At 38.5% G+C, this 26,739-nt stretch overlaps 1 protein-coding gene and 1 long non-coding RNA gene across 5 annotated transcripts in view; both read right to left on the bottom strand.

The window, feature by feature from the left end:
- Nucleotides 1-147: 147 nt before the first annotated feature.
- LOC113464147 (integrator complex subunit 6 homolog) overlaps nucleotides 148-26,739 on the bottom strand; it is a 29,705-nt gene continuing 3,113 nt past the window's right edge. Inside the window, exons 1-5 of one of the 4 annotated variants that reach the window (XM_026812340.1) lie at nucleotides 13,800-14,125; nucleotides 12,298-12,602; nucleotides 3,183-3,314; nucleotides 909-1,126; nucleotides 148-435 (exon numbers count right to left, since the gene is read on the bottom strand). In XM_026812340.1, the coding sequence (XP_026668141.1) occupies nucleotides 165-435; nucleotides 909-1,126; nucleotides 3,183-3,314; nucleotides 12,298-12,405 (729 nt within the window). In that variant the 5' untranslated portion in view covers nucleotides 12,406-12,602; nucleotides 13,800-14,125 and the 3' untranslated portion in view covers nucleotides 148-164. Of the gene's footprint in view, nucleotides 436-908; nucleotides 1,127-3,182; nucleotides 3,315-4,495; nucleotides 4,927-12,297; nucleotides 12,603-13,799; nucleotides 14,126-26,739 lie in introns of those variants that run through there. The other 3 variants (XM_026812341.1, XM_026812343.1, XM_026812342.1) reach the window with 3 other exon arrangements.
- On the bottom strand, nucleotides 19,051-20,463 carry LOC113464149 (uncharacterized). Its single transcript, XR_003388983.1, has 2 exons — nucleotides 19,798-20,463; nucleotides 19,051-19,550 (listed from the first exon to the last, which is right to left on the bottom strand). It is a non-coding gene; the product is annotated as an uncharacterized LOC113464149 (long non-coding RNA).

The raw sequence follows: 26,739 nt of genomic DNA, 5'->3' as shown, positions 1-26,739 counted from the left end.
AATAATAATAATTAAAGAAAAGGTGATCTTAAAGTAATTTTTATACAGTCAGTTGGAAATTACGGAACTAATTTTGTTAGCTGCTTTCGAAACAAATCAATTCTTCAGTATCTTAAAGAAATGAATAATTCAGAAACTATTGTTTAGGAAACATAAGAGAAAAATCATACCTTAGTCTTGGATGCGCTGGTCATCTTTTTCTGCTCGAATTTCATCGTCTCCTGTCCAGCAGGTAGGTTCGTCATGTTCGATATGTTCGATATACTGATTGGAGGGCTCATACTGTGAAGATTGTTCAACGAATTCAAGTCCCTTAATTGAGAGGGCGAACCTCCCGTTAATGTGACCGTTCCCGTGGAGGGTGGTGGTGTGTCCGGGTCCGGAAACGTTACCAACGGTTCTGTCAGATCAGCTTCTTCCGTTCCGTTTCCATCCCTGAGAAAAAGAATACTCATTAGATTTTCAATCAGAATCCGATGATTTCGTTCTATCGATATTTACACGATCGTTGGATCGATATTTACTCGAGCAACGCGAGTGAAGTTTACATACGGTGCATGCGTGGTTAAATTGGGAATTCGTCGTTTATAAATAACATGGTGGACGTGACTTTGCTGATTACAAGTGAGATTCGATCTCGCAGAGTTTGTGGAATGTTTGATTACCATTCACTTCTTCATGGTTTCATGGAATTCGATATTGTGTGTGAACCTTTGATTCTTTAATACAATACATACGATTTTATCAAAAGACTAACGTTTCCTCAATTTATCTTAAAACTGTTTTAAATATTCTTTTTTACATTTCTAATATGATTGAGTATTGATACGTGTATCACGAAGATTCCAACACAAAGGCCGATTCAAGTAAATTGTGTATGGAGAAAGAGGATAATTCGTAAACCTTACCTATCCACGAGATTTTCCATGCTGCTGCGTAATCGCTGCGAGAAGTTCGTCGATATATTGTTCTTCATCTCAGATATGCCACGTTGAAGTTCCCTCAGGTCGCTCTTCATGGAGCTAGCTTTCATCTCACTCGACGAGGACGAGGTAAGAATCCTCTGAGAGGATTTGGCCACCCTGCTCGAACTGCTGCTGCTCTGGCTCTGGTTCGTCGTCAGCATCTGCCGAGTCAAAAGCCGTTTACGTTCTATTTAAAATCCACGTGAGATGAGTCACTCTCGCCTATTCGTCTCTCTGTACACATACACGGACACATGCATTCTCTCTCTCTCTTCTTTTTGCTCGTCTTCCTTTTTCCCACGAACCGTTCCCAATCACTTTTCCACGATTTTTGGTTCCCGCTAACTTTTAATATCGAGAATCGGATCGCTGCGGCTATTGTTAGTATATTATGAAAGCTCGCACTTCTTGATAATCATGTAAATCTGATCCGGTTCAAAGAACGATTTTGTCAGCGTTTTATTCAACTTCAGAACAAGATTAAATAATCAACGAATATCTTTGAAGACTACGCTATCCTAATCCTAAACGATTCCCAAAGAGAATACTGTGAAAAATCGGTTTAGTCATCCTCTGGTCCAATTAATTCGTGATTTAAGGAATACTCAGAGCGCCGGTCTGGTAAATGTCCAAGGGAGCGATTGATGCCAAACTACGTTAACCGTCGCAGAGGCAACGTGCTCGAAGAGAAATGACGATAAAATGAAGTGAAGAGGGCCTTGAGAAAAATGACCTTGAAGTTTCCGGACCTGGAAGTTCCTAGTGTTTGTTGAAGAAAAAAATTTATGTGGGCGATCGTTACGTAATCGTGTGATTATGCATTTACATCGGTGAAGTTGAAGAATTTCGAAGAAGAGGAGAAATAAAGAGGATATCAGTTAAAAGAATTATAATGGGTATGGTTTTCCAATAGAAATGGATGACACATGGAAATTTCAATTTCAATTTTAATTCTTCAATGTTATAATGCTCAAACACAATTTTTGCCTAATTCTCCATGTTTTACACAAAATACTAAATTAGTCATTCACCACTATATAAGATGCAATGTAAATTTGGCAATTACATCATAATCACGATCATCAGTCAAAATAGAACACCAAATCACAGAAAGATTGAGATATGATAAGCTGACTAAAACTATTAACTTGGCAAATATACGTATTTATAAATTAAACAGGATTATCGAAGGAATACGAGGAAGAACGAAGACCAAATTGAACCGTAATTACAAAACGATTAGTGATAAGAGATTCAGTGGTTACGATTAGCATTGAGGCTCGTAAACGGTGTTATCATAGCACACAGCAAATACTATTTCAACTTCTTTTAAAAACCAAATAATAATCTTTAACCAATATGTAATTTTCTTCGATCCCCAAGAATTATGCTCACGTGTTTCAAGAGAAATACGTGAACGAAATTCTGTGAGGGTTCAACGTTTTCCACGTGTACCGATCTGTGCCAAGAAGTTATTGTTTATTACAACTGGTTTAGATAATAAGTATAGATAATTTCTATTTCGGTGCGATTGTGCTTGGAACGAACGCGGGTATAAATAGTCGCAACAAGAGTGAAGATATAATTTTGTCTCGCGCAACCAACATAGACATGCAACTTAATTTCATCGGCCCGTGAAGATTACAATTTTATGATAATTCGCTTTCTAAGAATCTCCACTTAACAATTATTGACGACCCGTTTTTGGGTCATCCAGACCGGTCTCGCGGAGTTTTGTGAAAAGTGACTGTGTGGACTTAATTTTGGAAATTACTGCAGACGACCGATTCCGAGTTTCCTGAATTACGGGAAACTCGGTGTGGGCGAGAAGTGTCGCGACGCTTTAACGACAGATCGGAACTTAGTTCACAGGCCTTTAAATAGGAAGTTCAATGACGGAGCCACTTATTAAGTCATACCCCGGCGTCTACAGAAGTAGTAGAACAGCAAATACATATTTCGGTGACTATTCCACGTCAGTCAAGCGCTTGCATACTCATTCTGTGATGTATATTCGTCTATCTCTTTTTATCTAATAGTCTTTTTGTCGTAAATTTTATGTACTTTAATTAAAAATATAGAGTAACACATTATTGACCAGCAATTTCACGCAGAAGCTATCCTATGTCAATGATAACAGTGTAACGATGAAAACATGAGTGAATCGATGACCGGTTAACAGTATCTTAATTATAGATAAAATTTTGCAAAATTTACCTGCGACGATGATGTGACCTGTGGATGATGAGTGACATGGCTTCTGCCCGCTAGATTATTTTTCTTCTGAAAATTCTGCATGACAGAGTGCATGTCACCGTTCTCCCCTCCCTCCACTGGGAACTCCGACATCTGCAACATCAATCAACAACAAATTTTTCAATTAACCCTTACAATTCTGCACCGTGTAAAGATATTAACTTTCACTATAAGCTAGCGATCTGAAATCGCGTTAGTTTGAAATCAGGCGATCGAGCGAAACCGCTACCACCCACATGCTCATTAATAATTATTGTGCCACGCCAATCTACCAGCTGATCCCGGATCTTGAAAAATCGTTCGAAAGAGGTCAACCTTTCTCTTTTCACGGGTAATTAGCTCGTGTCCCAAAAAGCAAATCCTACAGAATGAAATTAAAGCCTTTCATACATGAACTGTCGTGCCTCTACATTTGTCAAAACTGATCATCCCCCACTACTTCTTCTCTTCTCACGTCTTCTGAAGTATCTTAATTGTAGAGAACCTACATTGTACACGTCGAAATCGTTGCTTCAAAAACGTTGATTACGCAACAATATTACAGAATATGCATCGACGTTATGCAACATGGAAACGCGCGTTTCCTCTTCGATATTCCGAGAAGTAAGGATCTTAATGCAACTGAGACCGGTAAACAAGATGTTAATTACGTTTTTCCTCAAATGGGGATCGCCGTTTCGTGGGGGCAGTAGAATTAACGATTCGAAGCGTATCAGACGGAAATATATAGGTATCAAGAATAATTTCTCTGGAGACAATGAAAAGCTTCGCGAGGCTCTCTGCACACGGTTGTTCCCGAGCAGACTTGGACGGTTCTTGGAAAAAGATACGCGAGATATGCGGGTCTCGCAACACGTACGTTACGTAAATGGAACCTTGTGGTCAACGGAACACACTCGCATATGCCGTGCACATTGACTGCTTTGAAAAATGTTCTATGATAATGTAAACAAGGTGTACTCGCATTTATACTTAACAGCTATTCGTACATACATAATCTATCTATATTTTGAATTTATGCACCCATGAATATGCATGCATGTTTACATTTATACATGCATACGTACATTTGTGTGTACATAAAGTATAAGTGTTTTACTGCAAAAATTGACAAGTTTCCATACAATTCTTGCATTCTTTTAAATTGATCAATTTTAAATCTGCTGAAAATTGTAACGTTTGCAAACTTAAGTATATTTATTAAAATATTGAAATGATTATATTTGTCGGGGTATGAAAGCGTGCAGTGATACGAATAACGTCGAATCACTAACCATTTGACAGTTGCAGCCGAAATCGCAGGCTACTCCTTTTTATCTCTCGTTCTCCACCCCACCGTAGTCATTATCGTTTGACACACTGCTAGCATCCCGTTGGAATTCCCGTATCTGAACAGATACTAGCGTTACGCGAGACAATGCGCGCACGATTTCACGTGTCATCGTTAGCTGTCGCTTTCAAATGCACGCGTGAGATCGTCTCCATCCCTAAATGCGATCGTCGTCGCGTTTATTGAAAAAATACCGAGGAGCGATCGATCACAATTTTGATAATCAATGATCGCTCGGAGAGTTCGACGGGTAATTTGCAGAGATAACTTTTACCGGGTGGCACAAGAGACACGCGCGACCGGCTACAGAGACGATAAGCATCGCGTGACGGTTGGACTTGGACTGAATCGGTTTGACGCGTTGGCGGTGCGAGACCCGCGACCGCACTGCTGCAGCTGGCGACCCCGAGAACCGATCCACGCATTCCGCATAGCGAGCGTGCACGTGAGAAAAGCCTCGAATTAAGAACGAAAACCAGGTCGTACGTCGGGGATTCTTGGAAAAAGCTGTCGCGACCTACGCTTAATTATCATACGACAATATAAATAAACTGGTCTAGTGTTTTTTGAATAACCGACAGCTTGAGGAAAAGTCAAAGTATCGTTATCTAGTCGCGAAGCGCGCTACCCGATTAAAGGGGTCAAAGGCAGATTTGACCGAAATTCACGAATTCAATGATTAATAAAGAACGTACTGATCTCTAAATAGTCTTTGTGTACAAGATTCAATTTTATGAATGGAACATGTATTCGTGTCCAAATTGTTAAATTATACCAGCATCTCGGATTAAGCATTAATTCATTTATGATCATCTTTAATAAAAATCAGATGGTTGTGTCAATCATTTCCCTAATAGGTCCCTAAATCATAACAGGAATGTATTCTCAAAATTTCATGTTTCTAGAATCAGATTAGACGTTGATATATAAATCAGACAGAACACCTTTTATATATATATTTAGAAAATGATTAGGGTATAATTAAGAAATTGAGTTTATTGATATTGAGAGATATACGTAATTTTCATAAATAAAAACCAAGTCATGGAACTTTAAAGAAGAAAGAAGATTTTGTGGTAGATTTCATATGGACCTAGCTAATAATGAAGAACATACTGATTTTTAAAGTACACTTACTGCATACAAGGCATAATCTTATGAATGGAGCACATAATGGCATTTCATCTTATCTCGCAGTTGATGTTCGTTTTTTACTGGAGATAAAAGACTCTGTATCGTACTACCAGCTATTGTTTAAGTGCACGCGTACTCAACTGATTTTCAATTCAGCCTCTTATGCAAATTCATTATATTCCTTGCTCTTCATTTATTTATACTATCAATTTGACCACCCTGTATAATATCGGGAAGGACGTTAATCGTAAATTCGTAGAGTACAAAAAGTACTAAGTATGTATATTCCAAGAATCGAGTTATCGTTGTTCCAGTTTATTAGAGGGCAAGCCCGTTGGTGGTATCAAAAAACCAATTTATAGGCCGGCTTCCCCGAATCTCGATATCAACTAGAGCTCGAACTATTGATAAAAGGATTCAATTTATGAACTCGTTCGTTCATCTGAATTCAATATTGGAAACGATTACTATTAGAGACAAAGTTGGAAAATTGTATCGTACATTCTCTATCTAGATTATATGTGATATGTATATGTACTTTCAATTAGATCAGGGAACAAATATACATATTTAAGACCACCTTCGAACATTCCTTTACTGATTTATGTTCAAATTCTAGTTCCGTCCTATCTGCATGCTTAACATGCTTGGGAAGACCCGAGTCTGAGAATTTGGGTCAGGATTTTCGGCTATCGTTAATATTGAAAGTATTGCTGCACAAAACTAGGAAATATGCCAAGTATTGTTAGAAACAGAGATCACATAGTTATAACTCTTAAAAGACTTCGTCTATAAATTACATTTGTAATTAATATGGTGTCGTATCTTTTGAAGATGTACAGAAAAATAATATAAAACTGCGATTAAATGAATTAAAGATGAATTGACATAGACTTTATCTGTAATTTAGTACAATCGACTTTTACAAGGATTAGATTACGGAAGTTCGTTTTCAAAGTTACCAAGTGACTTTAACACAATCTCTCAAAGCGCGAATCAGATGGAACATTAACCCAAAACCACACCCCGTAAAAGACAAAGTCCCATCGTATCGAGCGCCGAACAATGAACCTCTTCTCCTCGACCGACATTCACTACCATGTTACCTCTTAAGCTCGTCAACCGAAACCTGGTCCCGTAAGTCATCTACCCTCAAGCTATAAGGAACAAGCGACGGCGAAGAAAAAAAAAGAGGAACAAGCAGCTGGTCGATGGAAAAGAGGGACACAAAGGCTGGAATGCGGTCTAACGAGGTGAACGCAAGAAAACTCTCGACGCAGCCGGGACGTCGAACATCGTCGAGAATTTTGGCGAGAGCTTACCTACCGGGTGTCCTTGACAAGCACGTATCCTTTGAAAAATCAACCAAAACACACGATGCAAGTCGACACAAAGAACAACGAAATCGCTAGAACCCGGAATTGCATTAATTATTTTTCGTTTATAGTACAATCAGCGAAAATGAGACTAAGTTTGTGACTATGCTACAAATTCACACGTATACACAGGATTCAATTTGTTAGTAAGATAATTTTTTTACAATATGCAAAATTAAAAAAGATAAAAGTTATGTCGATATTCAGCACGTCAAAACGAAAAAAATGCAAAAGTCAATTTTTATTTAATGTAATAGGAGTAACAATTTCTTTTTAACAAACCTAGTAACTATATTAATGCACCCAAGATAGTATTTATTTCTGTACTAGTTAAACGAGCGATTCATGATTCCCATTAGATGTATATTGTGGTACGAATGAAAGTATCAATTTTGAACTTTCCTACGCATAGGCGCGACAGTGACTGCCTTGGTAGTTCAGCGATCAAACACGTATCCACGCTTTCTTTTCAACCCGTTCATAACGAGAGAGGGAACTGCCACGCATTGGCGCCACTTGATTTATGGCCCCATAAATGGCACCGTAAGCGTATTAAATATTACGGTTTGTTCGACACCCCTTGATTATCCATTGCGATTAACCAAGGTTTTCATGTCGCGATTCAAACTGGTTGTATAATCCAGCCGATGTCGATGATCTCTCGGTACTTTCGTGATTGGCGATATCAAACCTTCTGGATCAACGAACTCTGGTTTAAGTAAGTCTTAAGACGGTGGAACAAAGAAAGTTAAATTAATTAATGAAATCAAATTAAAAATGAAACTGTACATTCTTTAATAATTCAGAGTTATAAAATTATTTCATGAGTAAACATATAAGTCCAACTAATAAATTACTGCATGATAAACATCTGTTATGTTTGAGGAAAACATTTCATATACACCACCCTAACATTTAAATTTCAATTTCCTAATTGCGTATATGCGAATGTAAGCGAAGTATGATCTATCGATTATATTCGTTCGTTCTCCACGAAGCCACGACAGTCTCCAGCTAAATACACATAGGACGAAGACAATTTCCAGCCGCTTCCGTGTGTCTTCGAACTGGTAAGAGGCTCTACATATAACCGAGAGCATTGGCAGACAACTATATGTATGTAGGCGTGTTGGCTCTTGCCAGACACAAAGAGTCGATTCGGAGACGTCTCGCCGTGACACTGTCGTGGTATCGGAACCCCACGTATACCAGTCAATACATAAAGCCTCGTGTTCATAATCCATGACGAAGACGCCGCCGCTGCCCGTTAAAGCCGGATTTCAAAGACGATTCGGTCTTATCTATTCCACGGTGAAATTAATAAGTACTATCGATTGTACAAAAAGCACTTTGCAATTTAATATGAAAAATATATGTAATACACAAAACTGTATATAATATTAACAGCAAATTGCATATGTTTAAACAATTAAAGCAAATTCCTCTTAGATTTCATTATTTAAATTGATATCTTATACTTCAAAAAGTCTACTTATAATTCAATGAAACACAGTTGATTAATTAGGCGAATGAAATTTGCGTCGGGAATCATAGGAAAGGAAGGTGTAAAATGGGCCGACGCGACACGCTCGCTGCTGCGACTCGCTTCAAACAAAGGAGTCCACTGTCAGCCCCGAACGAAACACGTTCCTCCGGTTCTACGCGCATAAAGGAGACCTAGCCAAGAGGAATTCCTTGACGGCTCGTCGTGGCATTGAGGCACGAGCAGATAAGAGTGGCAAGAATTTCGTGCAGCGAGAAACGCGAATTACCATTAACGATTCCCCTGTTTGTTAAACGGCGGAAGACCTGGTCATTCCGTACCGCCTTTAATCTCCTTTGATAACTGATAATAGATATCAGTGGTAGAAGGTCGCGAAGAAGTATCTATGTAGCTGTGATGTAATTAAAACAATCGATTAATGTTTATTAGTAAACACGGACAGTTTTTAACAAGTTAAATAAGAACTGTAGAGCAACAAATAAATTACTTAATCAAAATGATTCTCGACTGTTCCCTTGAACTTTATAATGTTGACAGACTTTGATACAAGGAGGAAATATTATGCACGAGGAGTATGCAGCATTTTAAAAAACGACGATTTCGATAAAGGAGAAGGATTCTCACTATGGAATCTTTACAGAGACCGGTTTAGGAAACCGTCTTTCTAAAAGTCAACTTCTAATTTATTGACAGAATACCAACAATCGTTTAAAGTTACGAATGAGATATATTGTACAAAAAGTTAGAAACGTGATATTTCCGAAATGGAAAAAGTCAATGTACTGTGAACTCTTAATTAATTGAGGAAGGAGCTGATCCACTAGAGTAGAGTGATTAAGAAGTTTGCGTCGCTTGTTGCGCAAAAAATCCGCGATTATCTGGCGGTGGTAGCCGATATTGAAGTTATGGCGTTCGGCCAGCATTCTGTTGCCTTATGTAACGTAATGTCGGTACAGGAACGCGATGATTAAATCTCATTAGACGAATCGATGTCGTTCGATTTGGCAATTGCACGATTCGAAGACTGCCCAAATTAATTAGTGGGGCCATTCAAGGTCGCAGAAGTGATTAACGACGACTTTTTATACAGTATCAAAATGTTATAAATAAACTGCAGACTTGATCAGATTAGAGTTCTCCTTAATGCCTGATCAATATACGCGTAATAAATAACAATCACATTGGAGTCGCTGAATACGGGAATTGAGATTCGTGACATTGATAAAGCAGATGGCTGTTTGATAAATATCGATTACAGCAAAGACGAGAGATGAATCACGATCGACGATTGTGTACTGGGCAATCAGCAGCTGTTGATTCAACAAATAATGATTGCGAGAATGTAACAGGCTCTGCATCAGTGTGTATCTCATGTATTATGATTATGCAAAATGAAACATCTGTTTCCGATGAATTTCTAGCATCATTTGACACCATGTTATTCATGTTGATACTTCATACATTTTTATACATTATATATTTTCTACAATTTGTTTACAAATGATAAATAACTTAGTAATCAATAGATGTATAATCCCGGAGATTGTTCTCTGAATATCAGTCATTTATACTTAGAACAATTATTTAATGAAATTCCGACGCGTCAAGTGATTTTAAAAAACAACCTCGTCAGTTTCGCCACGGTTCTCTCGACAACAGATCAATTTACCTTTGACCGTTCGCGCCAATTAACTCTCCCCTCGATCGTCGTTCAATCAAGATCGCTATGAGTTACGTAAGCGAGCCTCGTTTTATTCGGACAATTACGAATTCGTAGAGGAAAATACACGCGAGTAGCGATGAGAACGTTCCAAGAAACGGCGTAGACGGTAGCCAAGGAACCAACCCGGCACGAGGCAAACTGCTACCGAGAAGAAGCGGTCTGTTAACCCGTTCCGCGGCCGCTCCAAACACGATTCGCGTCACCGTGTGTCGGAATGCTCGAACGGCACTAAGGTGCTCAAGCAGGAAGTCTCCTTTCACGCATTTCTCAAGAGAAGAAAAAAATACTGAATAACACTTGAATTTCGAACCGGGCATAGCAAGTGAACGAGGAAACACGTATAACTGTTTACCTAGCGAATCGAAGTCATTCTACGTTATTATTACATGTTCTTCTACATTAGTATTTTAATAGTTTCACGACATACAGTTCGTTAATTTACATGTCATTAAATGTTCATTACGTCAATCATTATTATCTAATCAATTACAGGAAAATTGGAATGTGATAAAATGAACAGAACATTAAAAGTAATTTGAATAATAAAAAATATCTCAATTCTCAACATTCTATTTTTTAAATTGATCCCACGAATGTTTCATTTCACATTAAAATACCGCAGATTATTAATCATCTTCGTAGCTGATCGCAGCTATTACTGGACCGAGAAGAACGATAAGAAGTTGGACTTTAAAACCGTACGATCGGTGAGAACCTCTGAGGAGCAGTGAGATGCATGTGTGCACGGTCTAATCAAAACGTCACCGTGTTGCGTATGCGTCACCGTTTAGGTCACGAACGGGTGTAACATCTATCAGGCAATCAAAGCAAACCGCGTCACGATCCGTTACAACGGTGTGACATCATCTGTGCTAAAAGCACGCGCGATGTCACGGATACACGCGGCAGACAGGGGCACGTGCATATTCATTCAAGACGTATCAAGCTCGCTGCCCCTCCTCCCTGTCTAGGAATCAACGTTTACGTAGATGTGTGTGCATGGTTGTTCGGTTCCATGCGCGAGACGGGCGTAAGATAGCGCATTACAACCGGGAGGTCAGTTTTTCTAAGTTCGTCTGCTGACTAATCGGCTGTTTACTGTTGTGATGACTTCTGGTTCTCGCGAATGATTCCTGATCGGAGTGGCAAAACAGCGGTCGCGAGGACGCGAATCGCTGTCGCGATCTCTTAATCGAAGGTGGATGAATCACGATCGCAGAAATCGTGAGTTGGATCTAAATTGCATTGGGATTACGGTTATATTGCACGCTCCACTTAGTATATTAATATTAAGCTGACGTACATGAAAGGACGTTCTGTTTTGTAAATCTCCAATTTTCCATAAAAAATCATCTATCATATTTCTTCTCAGAAACTCAGAATCTGATAATTTGATTAGAAATGATTTATTATGATACGGATATTGAAATTTTATTAGAAGATATTGAAATATCAATAATAATATCGAGATGATTGATTGATTCGTTTTTTCCAGACGAAAAAAGAATTTCCATTAGAGGAATTTACGGAAGAACGTGCATGCGATGCATCATCCGACGAGGCAGTGAATGAACGACGTCAATTAAAGGAGAGCTTCCTTAAAAAAGGCAGGAGAGAGCAATAGGATCGCTCGAATGAGTCACGCTCGTCGCGCGAAGATTAATTTGTAAAATTTTGAATTCACTCGACACCTACTCAAATAGGGTATGATGTCACACGGCGCGTTAGCGGCGAACACTCATTGCGAAAATATGCGTAATTACGAGCGTACGTACGTATCACTTGCGATCTTGATAACGAGACAACGACGAACGACGTCCATTTAATTGTTCGCTCTCCGTCTGATTTTCCTCTTTAATTCACTTCGCGTGGAAGTGTTTTATGTTACAGTTCAAAGTGTTTTTCAGTTCTGTACATAATCTCACTGAATTTTCATAATGATTGAACACTCATATAAATCGATTTCTTTTTCTTTTTTTAAATAAAATCGTATCTACTTTCATACTTACGGATTTGAGAAAGGCATTCCTGTCCTCGTATCGGGGTTTCATCTGATGAAACCGAGACCTGCTGCTTTCATGCTTGTGCAGCATGTTTAAACCCCTGTCGACGCTCATTCATAAATCTATTTCGACCCACTGACACCGAAATAACACGGATCAACACGATAATTAATGGCTGCAGTATTAGAAGAATTCTTCACTTTCCAATCTGTTTATACTTTCTCACTTCAAAATGTCCAAGGACTATAAAAGAGGGTGATCTTTTTAGTCATTCCGGACCCTTACTTGTCTCGTAATTTTATTATTATATTCTATAAGAAAATATTAAAATTATTACTCTTGAAAAGACCGATACAATTCATTTTATATTGTAAACCTTCATTTGGTGTGAATCGATCTTTCGCTATATGTGAAGAAAATCTGTGAGAGATGCAAAAATCAGGTAACGATTTCGACAAGATCAATGCAAATTAATCGAACCATTTATTATCTACGATTTTTAATGACAAGAGTGAAGCAGCTGGTTAAATAGAATCTGTGGTTTTCTCTTAATTTAAAAATAAACAAGTGATAGTAAAGTAATCTTTAAGCGCATTTATTAGAACCTGACTCAATAAAATTCCCAAGGAAAGATACCAAATGACACATGCAAATCAGTTCAGGCTTGATTTTATAATTGAGTTTTCCAAAATAACAAGAGTTGTCATAATAAGCGATGCAAGAAGCGGACCAACATTAAAAACGGTTTTATCAGACACGCTTATCACCGCCGATAATATTCGTCGTATGAGACCCAGATAAGAAGCGAACGGATTATTTTCGATACCATCGACCAATTTCGGCGGTCGTGTCGCTAGTTCCTTGCAACGATCCGGAAATCGAAACAAGCTGCGTTTCCGGTACGGGAAGTCACGTACTTCTAGGCTGCGTGTCGTCGTCTCGCGATCGCGTATTTAGGAATGCACGTGGCTTTTAAGCCAAACCCGGCGCGCGCGTCGAGACGTTGCATTTCTATGCAACGCCGACCATGCGGAAGCGTGTGTTCATTACGCAACCACTGTCCACGTGCCTCGAGAGGTTTCGAAAAAACCCACAGACTCCATTTTGTTACTGAGAATAAAACTAACAAGTAATTGATCACTAGAATTCGTTTTCCGATTTTTAATTGTAATATGTTTTAAGATAACAATCACAATAATTGTGTTGGATTTTAATTATTGCAATTTCGTACTGAAATATTAAACTTAGCGAGGATATTCTTATAATAAATTACGAGCAGCATAATATTGGACAAATATATTTGAAAGAATAATAAATTTTATATTTCATCAATGATAGACATGATTAAACGAACAGTCCAGGTCAGAAACCGTTTTAGTTAATAGGTTAACGCGTAAGAGGTAAGTTACGCAAGTCGCCATTTCAGACGCGGCACCTCGGCAACAGCGAAAGACCGATCCCACCGAAGGGCACCGATTACGAAAGATAACGCTTTAAACCGTGTTCACCTTCCAAGAATCTTCGTAAAAATAATTCACAATTCACTTCGACATGAACGTGTAATCGAAAATATTTAAATAAACTGCGGCTCGTGTGTCACTGTCCGTTCACAGAGAATCACTGCCAGAACGGAATCGACACGCTTCGATCGTTCTCCGAATGCGAGAGGAGTGAACCGTACCCGTTCACCAGTCACCTACGATCACTGTGGTAGTTGACAGGTAGACGGTGTATAGTAATCTCAGTGAGGGAGCGGACAGACTGCGTTCGATCGATCGATCGAGGTGAGTCGCGACGCGAGACTGACGCAAGGTTCGAGCTCCGCAGCTACAAATACCCGTTATCAGAGGCGGCGCGCGTGTTATCAGCTCGGCACGAGAGCCGGCGAAGTTGGACGGGAATCAGCTGGTATTCAAGAACGAGCTGAACGTCCGTGGCGATAGGAGGATTCGACAGGTAGAGGGGAGCGTGTTAATCGAGGCTGGCTTTTACGAAGAATCGATGATTCATCCATATGAATGACGAGGAGAGAGACGGTACTATAGGAAGATAGTCAGAAAAGGAGGGCGATACTTCTTGGAATTTCCCTCGACGCCGTGCCTACCGCCGCGACCTGAATGGCTGATTCCGGATGAACGTAGAGATGGTCGTAAGAAATACAAGCTGGGAATTTTATGCATCCGGCTTTCAAATTGTGTGAATTAGTAATTAATATATTATTTCTTAATACATGGAAGATGGAAATCCGTAAGGATAACAAAAGAATTTAAAAAATTGTCTCATGAATATTTGGATCAAAAATATAATATCCTCTTATGATAATCTTCAGAGATGAAATTTAATTCCATCCAACACTATTTATGAATAATTAACTATTTTTGTCGAATCGCACACAACTGAATTAGTTCTTCCACGAAACCGTAACCTGTGCACCGATATGGTCGACGACGAATCCTCGAGGAACCATTGTGTTTTCAAGGTCGTATCACTGAAGTTCGCGAGCGTCGAAAATCGAACAAGACATGAATGGATATCGACTAAGGCTAATCGGTCCCCTTGAAACGACTCGGCCATTCAGTGAGCAAACTCAGCCGATTGGAAGGATCGCCGGTCCATTCATAGCCGCGGTGACGTAATCGTCGAGCGAGTATACATACGCTATCAGCGTGAATTGATGCACCAAGGGAAGATGCACCAGCGTCCCGGCGCGGAATCCAATTGACATCTTTACCGAGAAACGCACGGGGGTCAAACTTATTTATAAAGACACCGCACCATCTTTCATTCTCGTCTTATTTTCTCTTATCATTCGTTCCTCTTTGTAAGTTGCTTTCGCGAAATCGTTGTGTCATTCGAATATTCGATAGAAGATTGACAAGTTTTATTGATGCAGTTAATAGGAAGAGTGAGAGATGATTCTAATTGAAGAACATCGATAATGTAAAGATAATACATTCTAAGAATATTCGTTGTGAATACTTATAGATTAGATTTGTTTTTTATAGATTTATAAAACTTTCGTTGCATTTTATACTTAATGTGCAGATTTTATATATAGATTGATTTTTTAAACGTAGAGATAACTTCATTTGCTTCTGTCTGTACAGTCGTTATCCAGATTTGTTTGTTTTCATGAACGATGATTCATGTGAATTACATAAGAAGGCGGATCAACGACACCTGACATGACTCATGTTCAAATATAAACGCTAAAAAGCCGCAGTTCTTATAATCACGGATATCAACTTCTGGATATTATTTTTCCTCATAGAACTCTGCTCCCAGCAAACAAATCTGACGCGGTTACTTAATATGAACTTTTTCGAGGAAACCGCGAAAGAAGCCCTGAACTTGGACTCGGAGGAAGGACGATTAGGTGTCGCGGCGAGTGGCACAACTCGGCGCTAGCATGACTCACGGATCCGAGTTAAGGATGTCACGACACAATCAGCCACCGAGCTCTCTTCTATCCTGCTCTCGTTTAACTCGTTTTTGCATCTACTTAAACCGATTCGAAGTACTTCCAATCGTGGTTCTTCGAACTCATTTCAATTTTAATTCTAATCGATTTACCACGAATTTCATTTCGCGATACTTAATGAGCATTGTAAATGACAGAGATCATTTTTATCCATTTTTTACAACAAATTACTATGAAGTTCTACGCCATATAAACCAATCATAAATTCCAAATTAAAAATTTTATGATTGACATAAGTTGTATATAACAATTTTCATTACGCACATCACAAAGCTACAGTACTTGTACGAAATTAATACAAGAGAACTGAGGTTGCAACTAAGTAAAAGCAATCGTAACAGATCCAACAAATTTACCTTTCGCCCAAACTGTGCTGCCATTTGTCAGGGAAATTATCCCGGGACACTTGCACCAACGAAAGCGTGAAACATCTCGATTGAGCGTAGTTAAGGCGTAATGGGGTCGTAAATAACGCAACGTAGCCGAGTTAAGATTAAAAGGCTCGAGATTAGAATATGCTCGGGTTCGATTTGGTCGAATGTTTCGCATAGCGAACGGTGCGTCGAACCAGCCTTCCCCTATTAGGATGCCTTTGGCATACCTCCGAACGCTCTAGAAGAGGATACGCTCCGTTTTCATCGCGTATTTTTGTATGAACCACATTACCTCTTCGTAGTAGAATATATTATAANGATAACTATATCTTAGTGAATGAAGTAAATTTCGAAAGATATACTACTTCCGGTAGTTCCGGAAGATTAGCTTGACACGAATCTCGTTATCGTTATTTCAATTACGTGAAACCGCGATGCGTCATGAGTTTCTAATCCTCGCGACACGCGCCCCGGCGTGCTTCATTCAAATGTCGCTTTCTAAAGTTGCTCGAGACAGGAGAAACGTAGGTACATTTTTGTTCGATCATCACGAAGGCATTTTAGACGCTACAGTCAGTATTATTAGACCATCGTTAAACGGTATTGTTACAGGAATATTTCATAACTAGCCTACGGATTTCTACACGAAACATTTATCATTTTAAAAAATGTGATTTCAATAGAATCATTTATGCATTGTGATATACATTCAGCTTTTGATATTCTGTATTTTACAATTTTCTGCATATACAATCTTTTTATCACTTTATAAGGCTTTGAATTTCAAAGGCGATATTTTATAATTAGTTAGAAGTCATTGATCCATGAAAATTATTTCCGTAATCAAGTGGCGTGCGATTAGTCTGGTCGCTAAGTTCAAATTGTACGTGCTTTCCAATTGAAGTACGTCTCAATTTAGACGCGGCGAAGGCAACGTGCACGATTACGCGTGTGCTGTTTAATTTGACCGTTTAAGTGGTTCTCGATGATCCCTAACTGCGAATCCACTACGTCTCATACATACTTTATACATAATAATCAATTATTCAATTTTTCAATCAATTTTGTATTTATTTAGAGATATTTCAAAGTATTATTCAACACGCTCATTATCATATTCTCTAGTCAAGTAGTCAGTATGAGTATTGAAATGCAAATGATCTCATGTCAAATCATAAATCTTTACATAATTAAGTATTCAAATAATTTTCCATAAAATTTGCTACCCTTTTTAAAGAGATAGAAACTACTGAAGACAGTCATGATTCTCTATCACACTGCATAAGAATAAAAATCCAAATGGTCTTCGTCACATTCTGCAGTGATAAGACAGTTCGATTTCCGATTGTAATCGTCAAATTCTTTCTCACGCTACACAATGAGGGAGCACCGAGAGTATGTATGATTCACAGCTTTTATCAAGGCACTTAAGACGTGCTCGAGGTTCTTCTGTAGACCACGATGATAACAATACGCGAAAACATGTACGGAAACGACCTAGCGCGCGTTTTTATCATCATTCACTCTTTATATATTTCGCGGAAATGCGTTAGTCTCTTTACAATCAACTTCCGTGACGTGTAGTTGTCTAACATCAATCAGTGACGTAACACCGCAGGAATACTCGGTTACGTTCGTCGCCTCGAACTTCCGAGAATTCTGCAACAATTCATGCATAGAATCAACGTCGTTTCGTAGAAAATTAGAGTAAATGAAACGATCTATGAAGTGTTCTAATATAAGACATGAAGACATTTGATTAATTCTGTAACAATACTCGACAGTAGTACACGTGAGTTTAATAATAAAATTGAAAGATATCAATCAAATATCGCCTGCAGTTATTTTTTATTTGAATTCCGCAACGTTTCAACAAGGTCGGCGATTCTAAAGGAATTTTACCTGGTCCCACTCCCATAATCTCCTAAATACCTTTGAGTCCGTGCGCACATAATTTGATCCCGACAAACAAAAGGTGACTCTCACGTGGAGAATCAAGGAGTGCAGGTGATCGTGGCATGATCCGGATCGATGAGTCACAAAGGAACGCGCGCGAGATTCACTCGCCCGCTCCCAAGGGAAGGAGGAGTCGCCAAGCTTCGTGTAAAACGAATGATTCATCAACAACAAGCTTATCGGGCACCTCGAAAAATTCATTACACGGTTGTAAATCGGTAATCGCACAGCTTCCGATTGCGTCGCAAAACTAACTGGAGGGTAAAAGAATTCAATCGAGGATTTACTATCTAATGAAATAGAATCGTTATTAGTCAGGTAAGCGATAATAGTCACATTCTTAAAATCTTATCAGTAATCTTGTACAATTTTTTTCAAGTCGCGTGGGAAAGATGAATAAAGGTGATAAGAAGCAATTTTTAAAAGCAATCCAATGTTACTTATATTTCTACAAAAAATTTTGATATAGGATAAATTAGATGGTTTACATGGAGTTTGGGATTATAACTAACAATTTTGTATAGCGACATGAAATAAAAAGTGAAGCGATCGTTGCACTGCCGTTTTTCAGAATATTTCATTGATCATTGAATTGGACTTGGAAAGGATCATCGGCTGCAGCTGATAATTAGATAATCCAACTTCAGACTCTACTTGTTTGGCTGTTTTTCCGCGTAAGCGCGGTCACGAGCAGGCGGTTAAGAGCATGAACGAACCAAGCCGGATGAATGAACGAGTAGTGAATCATTGCTGTGAGTGCGGAGGGAAGTTCAAGGTCGTACGTTACGATACGATGCCACGTGCTTCTGCATCGCATTGTGTGCGTTATCACGAACGCATAATCCGCATTTTCCCCTCGTTAGCAACGTTTCGATTTTTTGAAAAGGGTCGACGATGACGATCTATTATCGTTTGACGTTGGATCTTGGGAAAAGTTCTAAACAAACCTGAGGTTCGATAATTCTATTTTTATTGATATTTCGTGTCTATCAATATTTTCAGTGACATTGTCGAGAATAATTGAATTTTTGATGACTGCATGCTGCGTGAATATGAATTAATCAACTGAAGATGTGTTATTTGAAATATCTACAATATATGAATTCTTCGGAAAGCATCTCCCCTCGTCCAACATTCCAACTCGACTAACCCCTAATTACACGCATCAAGAGGGTAATTCCTGAGGATCAGGCATCTCGGGCAAAGTGATTCATACGTTCCACCGGGTCGATCTGAAAATCGAGGATGAGACACGAAGGGGAGGAGAGTAAAAAGAAATTCGGTTGAGTCACTGCCCCGGTGGATGGGTTCGTGCATGGAAATGCGAAGAGCACACGAGCCCGGGGACGAGTTCCCATACCGGGCTTCTTGGCGAACGCCTATGAGTCACCAGAGGAATTCCAGACGTGCACGCAACGTGCGTCCCCCTTTCCATTCCTTTTTCTCACCTATGGGTCAATAGAAATTACACACTAACTACTTCTTACTCCGAATCGGCAGATTTCGCGATTACTCATTGAGAAAATCTTAATAAGAGAGACGAACAAAATGTTTGAACCAAACAAGAATAGGCAATAATTATTGCCTAGTAAAGTTATTTATCATTCGACTATTAAACAATTTTTTATTAATGCTCCAGCAATTCCTTGACACAGCTGAATGTATTCGATATTTAAAATACTTGTTACAACCTACCAGGTGAACTTCGTAAAAGGACCGTGTCTACCTGCCTGTTTCCCTCAGTAACGACGATTTAAATGATAATATATCTGTCCTGAATGAAGAGAACCGACAGACAAAGACGTAAGTTGCACTCACCTGAAACAGACAAAAGAAACGTTTAAGTATGATTTAAGGAGCGAAGCGGAATTAGAATATGAAAAGGGGTCGCCGGGTCTTAATTGCTAGCCGGTGGTCCTTACGCCTACGATTTTCTGGGTTTTGCGAAGGCGCGTCACGCGACGCTTAGAAAACGACGAAACTAGATTAAATCGGCGACGGAAAGTCTCAGCATTTCTTTTTCCGCGCGTTGATTTACCGCCACTCGATCCGTAGAACCGGAATTCGAGCTTATTTACGAGCAACTGGAACTCCGTCGTCGATTCTCTTTTGTTTTACTCCGAACGGAATAGGTGTTCGATAAGGCTTGAGACACTTCGAGCGTTCTTTGTCGAGTGCAAAGTGGAGCAGTGAAGGTACTTCGATTAAAAAGTGAATGATATATTGGTTAATAAATAATTTATCTATGATTCAATTACTTATTCGTTTTACTGACACTGTCTGAATTCTTGATTCATAACATTTTACCAAATGTATTTGATATGGTTTATGACAAGCAGACCACGGATTTTTATACAAACATTTGTGGTATCATGTTTTTAGATAAACGTTTATTTTATCACTTAAATATTTAAAGATGTACTCAGCGTTTGATATTTTGTACGACTTGTTATTGAAAATGTGATAATAAAATGAATATAAACTATTAAAAATCAAAGTATCTGCATTTCTTGTTTGTACGGCAAGTGAGATTTTAAGAACAGAGGATTGCGTGCTTTCTCACATGCTTCTTAACCGCGAAAGAAATAAACTACCTAAACGAAATACGCGAAAATCCTAAATTACGCATCGGTTCCAGAGAAACCTTGAAGCAGCGTGGAAACTTCAAGGAGTACGCTTTTCTTCACTTGTACTTACTCCGATCTTCGGCATTCGAAAAATCCGCGAAACTTCGCAGTAGACTCAAAACTGGCTGAACGAAAACAAACTCGTTCTCGAACGCTGCGGAAACAATTTTAACACCGTAATGTTTACGGGAACTCGAAATCAAACGTCGAATGAAGTAAAGGGGGAAAAGAGAGCGTGAAGAAAGGGTCGCGTAGGCGTTGTTAATCAAGAACGGCGCCACTCAAGTGAACCAACGTTATATGAACACTCATTGAACATTCTATTATACGAACACCTGTTATCTGAATGTTTTATTATCTATACAGTAAATTTTATGTAATTGTACAATATTTGCATTGTATGCAAATATACTAAGTGCTTACATATATTTCCTTTTGTAGGATAAAATCTACTTAATGATTCAATATAAAGTATGCATAATACATATTTGTATTTTATATAAGGAATTATCTACATATAAATAACATACATTTTATTTAATTTCAGTTTAAATGTACGTACAATTCGAATAATAGTCTTATTAGTTGAATATATGAAAATTCTTTTGTATGGACACATTTGTCCCGCAATTAATTGATATAATGTAGGTTCTACTACTGTAACTACTTGCGAGAAGTCTCGTGGTTGGAACAAAAATCGAAGAGTGAGGCCGAGATGAAACGATATCTGCAGAATGCGATGCAAATGACCGCCGGTCACGCTTGGTTACATTACGTGAATCGGTGAATGCACTTTTACTCACGGAAGGAACTACGTTTAGTAACACGACACCATTTGAAAAATTCAGCAGTTTTGGTTCGACAATTTGTTGAACCGTGAACATTGCACGCATTGCAACATAAGCGAATTCTCCTTTTGTCAAAGATAAACGTATGGATGATAATTAGGAGACTGTGGATTTTCAACGAAGTAAAATTCTTGCGATGCCCATTTAAAAAATGTGATATAAATTATGATTTTTTTATCCTTAACAAATAATTATAAGTATACTTGTAATACATATTCTTGTACATATTACGTGCATCCTTTATATGTATTAATCTCAGGTTTTTGTAATGCATAAAATTTGCAGTCTAAAATATCCATTTACAGGACTTTTCACTTGCAACATGTTTTCATATTTCGTTATAAATTCGTTAAAGCATTCGCAATTAAGGACTTCATTTTAGATACCGAATTTTGTCTCTTTGTAAACGCCGCTTCGGTCGTCGGCACCTTTCAAGAGGATCCCTCATCCCCATGATATCAAGCGAGGGAATAAAATTAACAGAGGAAATCTCTAATTGAAAAGCTCATAAACTGTTACGAAACGCAACGCGTTCCCTCGTACAGTAATTGTCCCACCTCGTAAAAATGTTTGAGCATCAAATGTGTTATTTGAAAGCCGTTTGCAACTATTCCTGCAGCTGTTCCTCATTAAATTTTCTGGGAACGTACGAATATTTATGCTGCACGAAGCAAATGTAAATGTTTCATATAATTTTTAATAAATTCTCTGAATAAGGAGTTTCTATACGAAATTTCATAAGAAATTGAATGAAGAAAATGAAGTAACGAAATCGTTGATCTCGTACCAAAGTATTCATTACTATTCCATTTTAGTTTCTCTGATAGAGTTATATCTAGCAATAAGCTCAGCAGTTATACGAGTTGTGTTTTAAACGCGTTAGGGAGCCAAGGAATTTTAATAACGTTAAGACGCTCTTAATTACCTCCGAGTGGCCTCGGAAACGTGCGCTACAAATCATAAATTTCCATTACGCTCGGGACTACTTGAAAGGAAAACGTAAAGAAGCCGCAGATATCTAACTCTAAAATACCAATGCACGTATTCGAAAATTCCAAAGGAACAAATGTTATAAACATAGCGTAAATGAAATGGGAAACAATCCAAGTACGTTGGACAGAATTTAGGTGCAAAACATCGACAATTTCCGTTGTAAATTACCACAAAAAAATAAGAGATTGATGAGAAGAAGCATGAGAAAGAAACTGTCCTAGAAAGATAGACAAAGATGTTAAAGGTCGGGGTTGAAGGATGCATAACGATGTCGACACGTGGAAAAACGGACAATTAGGCGGATGAGTTCAATATGATGCTAATTAACCGATTAACGAGCGGATGCGAAGACACTTGGACTAAGGCGAGATATAAGCACCCTGATAATAATAAACGGTTTCTCTGTTTGTAAGGACGCCGCCGTCTTCAATTTCCTTTCTGAATTAATTATAACTAACTACAAGAATTTCCTTTGAAACATCGGTATATCATTTGTCGATCGGTTATTAACCCATTTGCAACGTTTATACATTTTAATCAATGTAATTAAATATATATTTATTGATTTTATTATGGAGCTTTAGAAAATGAATTTTGATTTGATAAAATACAGAGATATATGCGTTCAATGAGGACTATCGTATGAAATATTCAATCAATCATTATATGAAACACTACAGCAATTTTGTATGAAACGTTTATTGGTATAAGAAGCTTGACTGCGATACAAGGAATTCCAATACGTTTAGAAAAACGTAAGATGTAAGAATTTAAGAGGGCACATTTTGAAGAAGCAGTAAAAGGACTGATCTAACGAACGTGACACAAATTCTTTGACCACGGAGGCATCGACCGACGCACGTGCACCCTCCGATAACCACAATCTCTGGCGCGTGTTTCGCTATTGTTCGACTCGGTAATCTTGAAGCTAGCCGATGTGTCAATGCTGTGACATTTTCGTTCTTCTGCTTACACGACCAGAAGCACGATCGTGCCGCAGTGTGCGTGACATTTCTGCGACAACGGAAATACGATTCTTCCACCGGCGCGACGTTACGGAACAGGGATAGAATGCGAAACTCGATCCTGAAGAAGAGACCGGTCGCGCGAACTCCGTTATCGCTTCTACTTACATAGATCTCGGTTTAGAGGGTTGTAGACATCGAAGAACTGGAGGACATTGCTCTGTATCTATTAGGCTCACACGAAATGATGTACACTTTTATAAATGATTTTCTTGACTATTGCAATTATGTTTTTTAATTATTGCATTCTTTAATTAAATAATAATTTCGACATGCGACGTTGCACTGTTATGCTTTGGAAGTTGACGAGACGTCTATGATTATGAAAGAAAAGAAGGTGCACGTGTTTTACTACGGGAGTTTAGAAACCGGAGAAAGTTTGATGTTTTGAGTTGTAAGGTAATAAGTGAAACGTGTGACTTAGAAATATGGGAGCACGTAATGATACAATGATGCAACGTAATTTAAAAATACTTCTTCATTACCTTTAATCAATCATGAGGGAACATAAAGAACATTCAGTCAATATTAACTGATAAATTCCATATTCTTTGTACAGCTATTTCTCTATTGAAAATCTGTTAATCGTTGTAATCTAATCGATGAATTATATATGAATGAATCATATATTTTTTATTAATACGATGGTAAAAATGTAATAAGAATTAATTAGAAGGAAGTCCAATTCATGTATTTCATTCTGGAAGAAGTGTGGATTCAATATTAGACCAACTACTGGGAAGCAATCCAATAATATAATCAATTAGAATAGATGCTTTGGAGCGTGCGTTCTTCGCCGTCTTCAATGGGATCCCCAGCCGCGTAAATAATCTTTTAATTCTCGCTTTATTCCATCTTCTTCTTTCCTTCGCCTAATTACTATTACGCCGCTTCTCTTCCGACGAGTGGCTTCTCTCGCTAGTCAGATTAAACGCATCCGGTTCATCGTTTTACGCGGCCGCTTAGTTTTTGTGAAAGTGTTAACACTCGCATCTATCCACAAAGCTTGGAGCTTCGCTCATGTATTTGTAATAGAATATAATCAGTAGACTGCAAGTTACATGCAGATAGATAAATTGCAGAAAATATGAAGAATGCAAGATTATGCAAAATATTCAAAGTATTATTTTTAATAAAAGGAATCTGAATTTAGATTTCCTTTCTGAAATTGACGTAAATACTTGATTTTTTATCAAACGGAGAGTCATATACTTCATATGATAAAAGATCTTTAAACAATTTATTATTTCAATTATGCCTTAATTTGTAAAAGGACTTTTTCCCAAATATGAATACAAAGAAGTGCAGTTAGTTTCCCGGGCGTTGAACGCCGACCGGAAGTAGCGGCGCGGCGCCTGACGCTTTAGTTCCTACGGAACGTTGTGTGGGTTCAGCGCGGAAAAGGGAAGTGAATGCGGCAGTTGCTGTGTTGGTATTGGATCGCGGTTGGTGTAGCGTTTCTTTTGTGTATTGTTTCATTCAGAGTTTCATTCATGTCTTTCGAATGTAGATGAACCACTGTACTAACGTGGAACTAAAAGATGCCATATAGCAGAAACTTCCTTGACATCGAGAATGTATAAGTTAACAAAGAATTGAAAAAGGTAATCCAAGAACATCTAACATCTTACAGTTAATCTACATTATAAAAAATAGGAAACATATGTAATAAATATAAGTGGATAAACCATCAACAGCAAAACGTATGTATGTATAGGGTTTAAAGAATTGAAGGATATTCATACTAAATTTTATTTTTTAAATTGATGGTTTACGAATTTTATTTTGCACCCGTAGGGTATTTGTAATAATACTTCGTGGAAGGTTTGATGCCGAGAGACCGAAGAATCTAAGAACACCCCCGATATTCCAATGGGACTCTCGGCAATTTAGTGGCAGTTACAGTTAACGAGCAACGCCTGCCGCTTGATTGTCTCAACAAGGCGCCTCCTTCTCCTCCTCCTCGCTCCCTCGTTTTCCGTGTTCACCTCGCAAGGGAATCAGACGAAGAAATGTCGGTGGAACGGGGAAAGCGGACGGGTACGTACGAATTCACGACGGGGACCGAGGAAAGAAGAAAGAGAAGGGCGAGAGCCGCCCACAGAGAGCGGATGCTGGGTCGACAGGGTCACCTCTCCGGCAAAATGAATCTTTTATGCCTCGGTTTTACAGCGTCCTCGAGAACGCACTCTCTCTCTCTCTCTCGCGCCGAGGCTCGACCAGACGGTGGACGATTAACCCGTTTAACTTCTCGCTTTTACGCGAGAGTTGCACCCAAATTTTTACGAAAGACAAGATTTCAAGAATAATCTGAGCGAGACCTTTTACAACCCCAAACCGCTATTAAGTGGCTGTGAAATTCTAGTTCTAATTCTAATTCTAGAATCCCTTCATTCATTTATGATTTAAAATTGATATATTGAGTTACATCCAAATTTTGAAAGAACAAAATCTGATACATGTTCGACGAGTCAAGTGAGCCAAATTTTGCCCATTTCCTAATCTTAATTAAATCATCGAAACCTCAACTCTTATTACCCTATTTCATACTCACAGTCCTATTGATATTTCCACACGTATTAGAATAAAACTACAAATTCCATACAAAATCGTATGAATTTTAATAATTGCATCTCGATCTTTCCCTGCGCGCAATGAAGTTATTATGTATTACGCAATCTGCAAAGTAATGATCGATGATGGATCGATGATACAACAGACTGGACGATTTTCACAATTCGAAAGAAGAGTAGCTGTTAATGTTCGCGGGAGTAAAAGCGAAAGTCGCGTTCGATTACGCGGCTCGTGTGGAAAGCTGAATGTGAAAGGCGAGCATCCTCTTGTGAGTAGAGGCCACATTGATATTAATGCCGCTTTAACGATCACGAAGCATCCGTTTAATGAACGCGATCGTCGCGTGCCACGAGTCCACCCCGTTATTCAATTTAATACAGTCACCGTCCGGTTTTCGATCCCGCCACTTACACGCCTTTACGTTCCGTGTTAATAGTAACAAAATTAAAATCGTCATGAGCTAGTTTTTCTCCCAGCTAAGCTTAGAACAAAAACTAGTTTCTTGATTGTTATTAAAAATGCATATTTTTTTGTTTATGGAGATTATGCATATTTATCACAACAATATAA

Source organism: Ceratina calcarata, unplaced genomic scaffold (assembly GCF_001652005.2).
Source record: "Ceratina calcarata isolate Rehan_Ccalc_2016 unplaced genomic scaffold, ASM165200v1 scaffold27, whole genome shotgun sequence".
NCBI lineage: Eukaryota > Metazoa > Arthropoda > Insecta > Hymenoptera > Apidae > Ceratina > Ceratina calcarata.
Note: the sequence above shows the minus strand (reverse complement) of the source record. Positions and strands in the feature narration are given on the sequence as shown.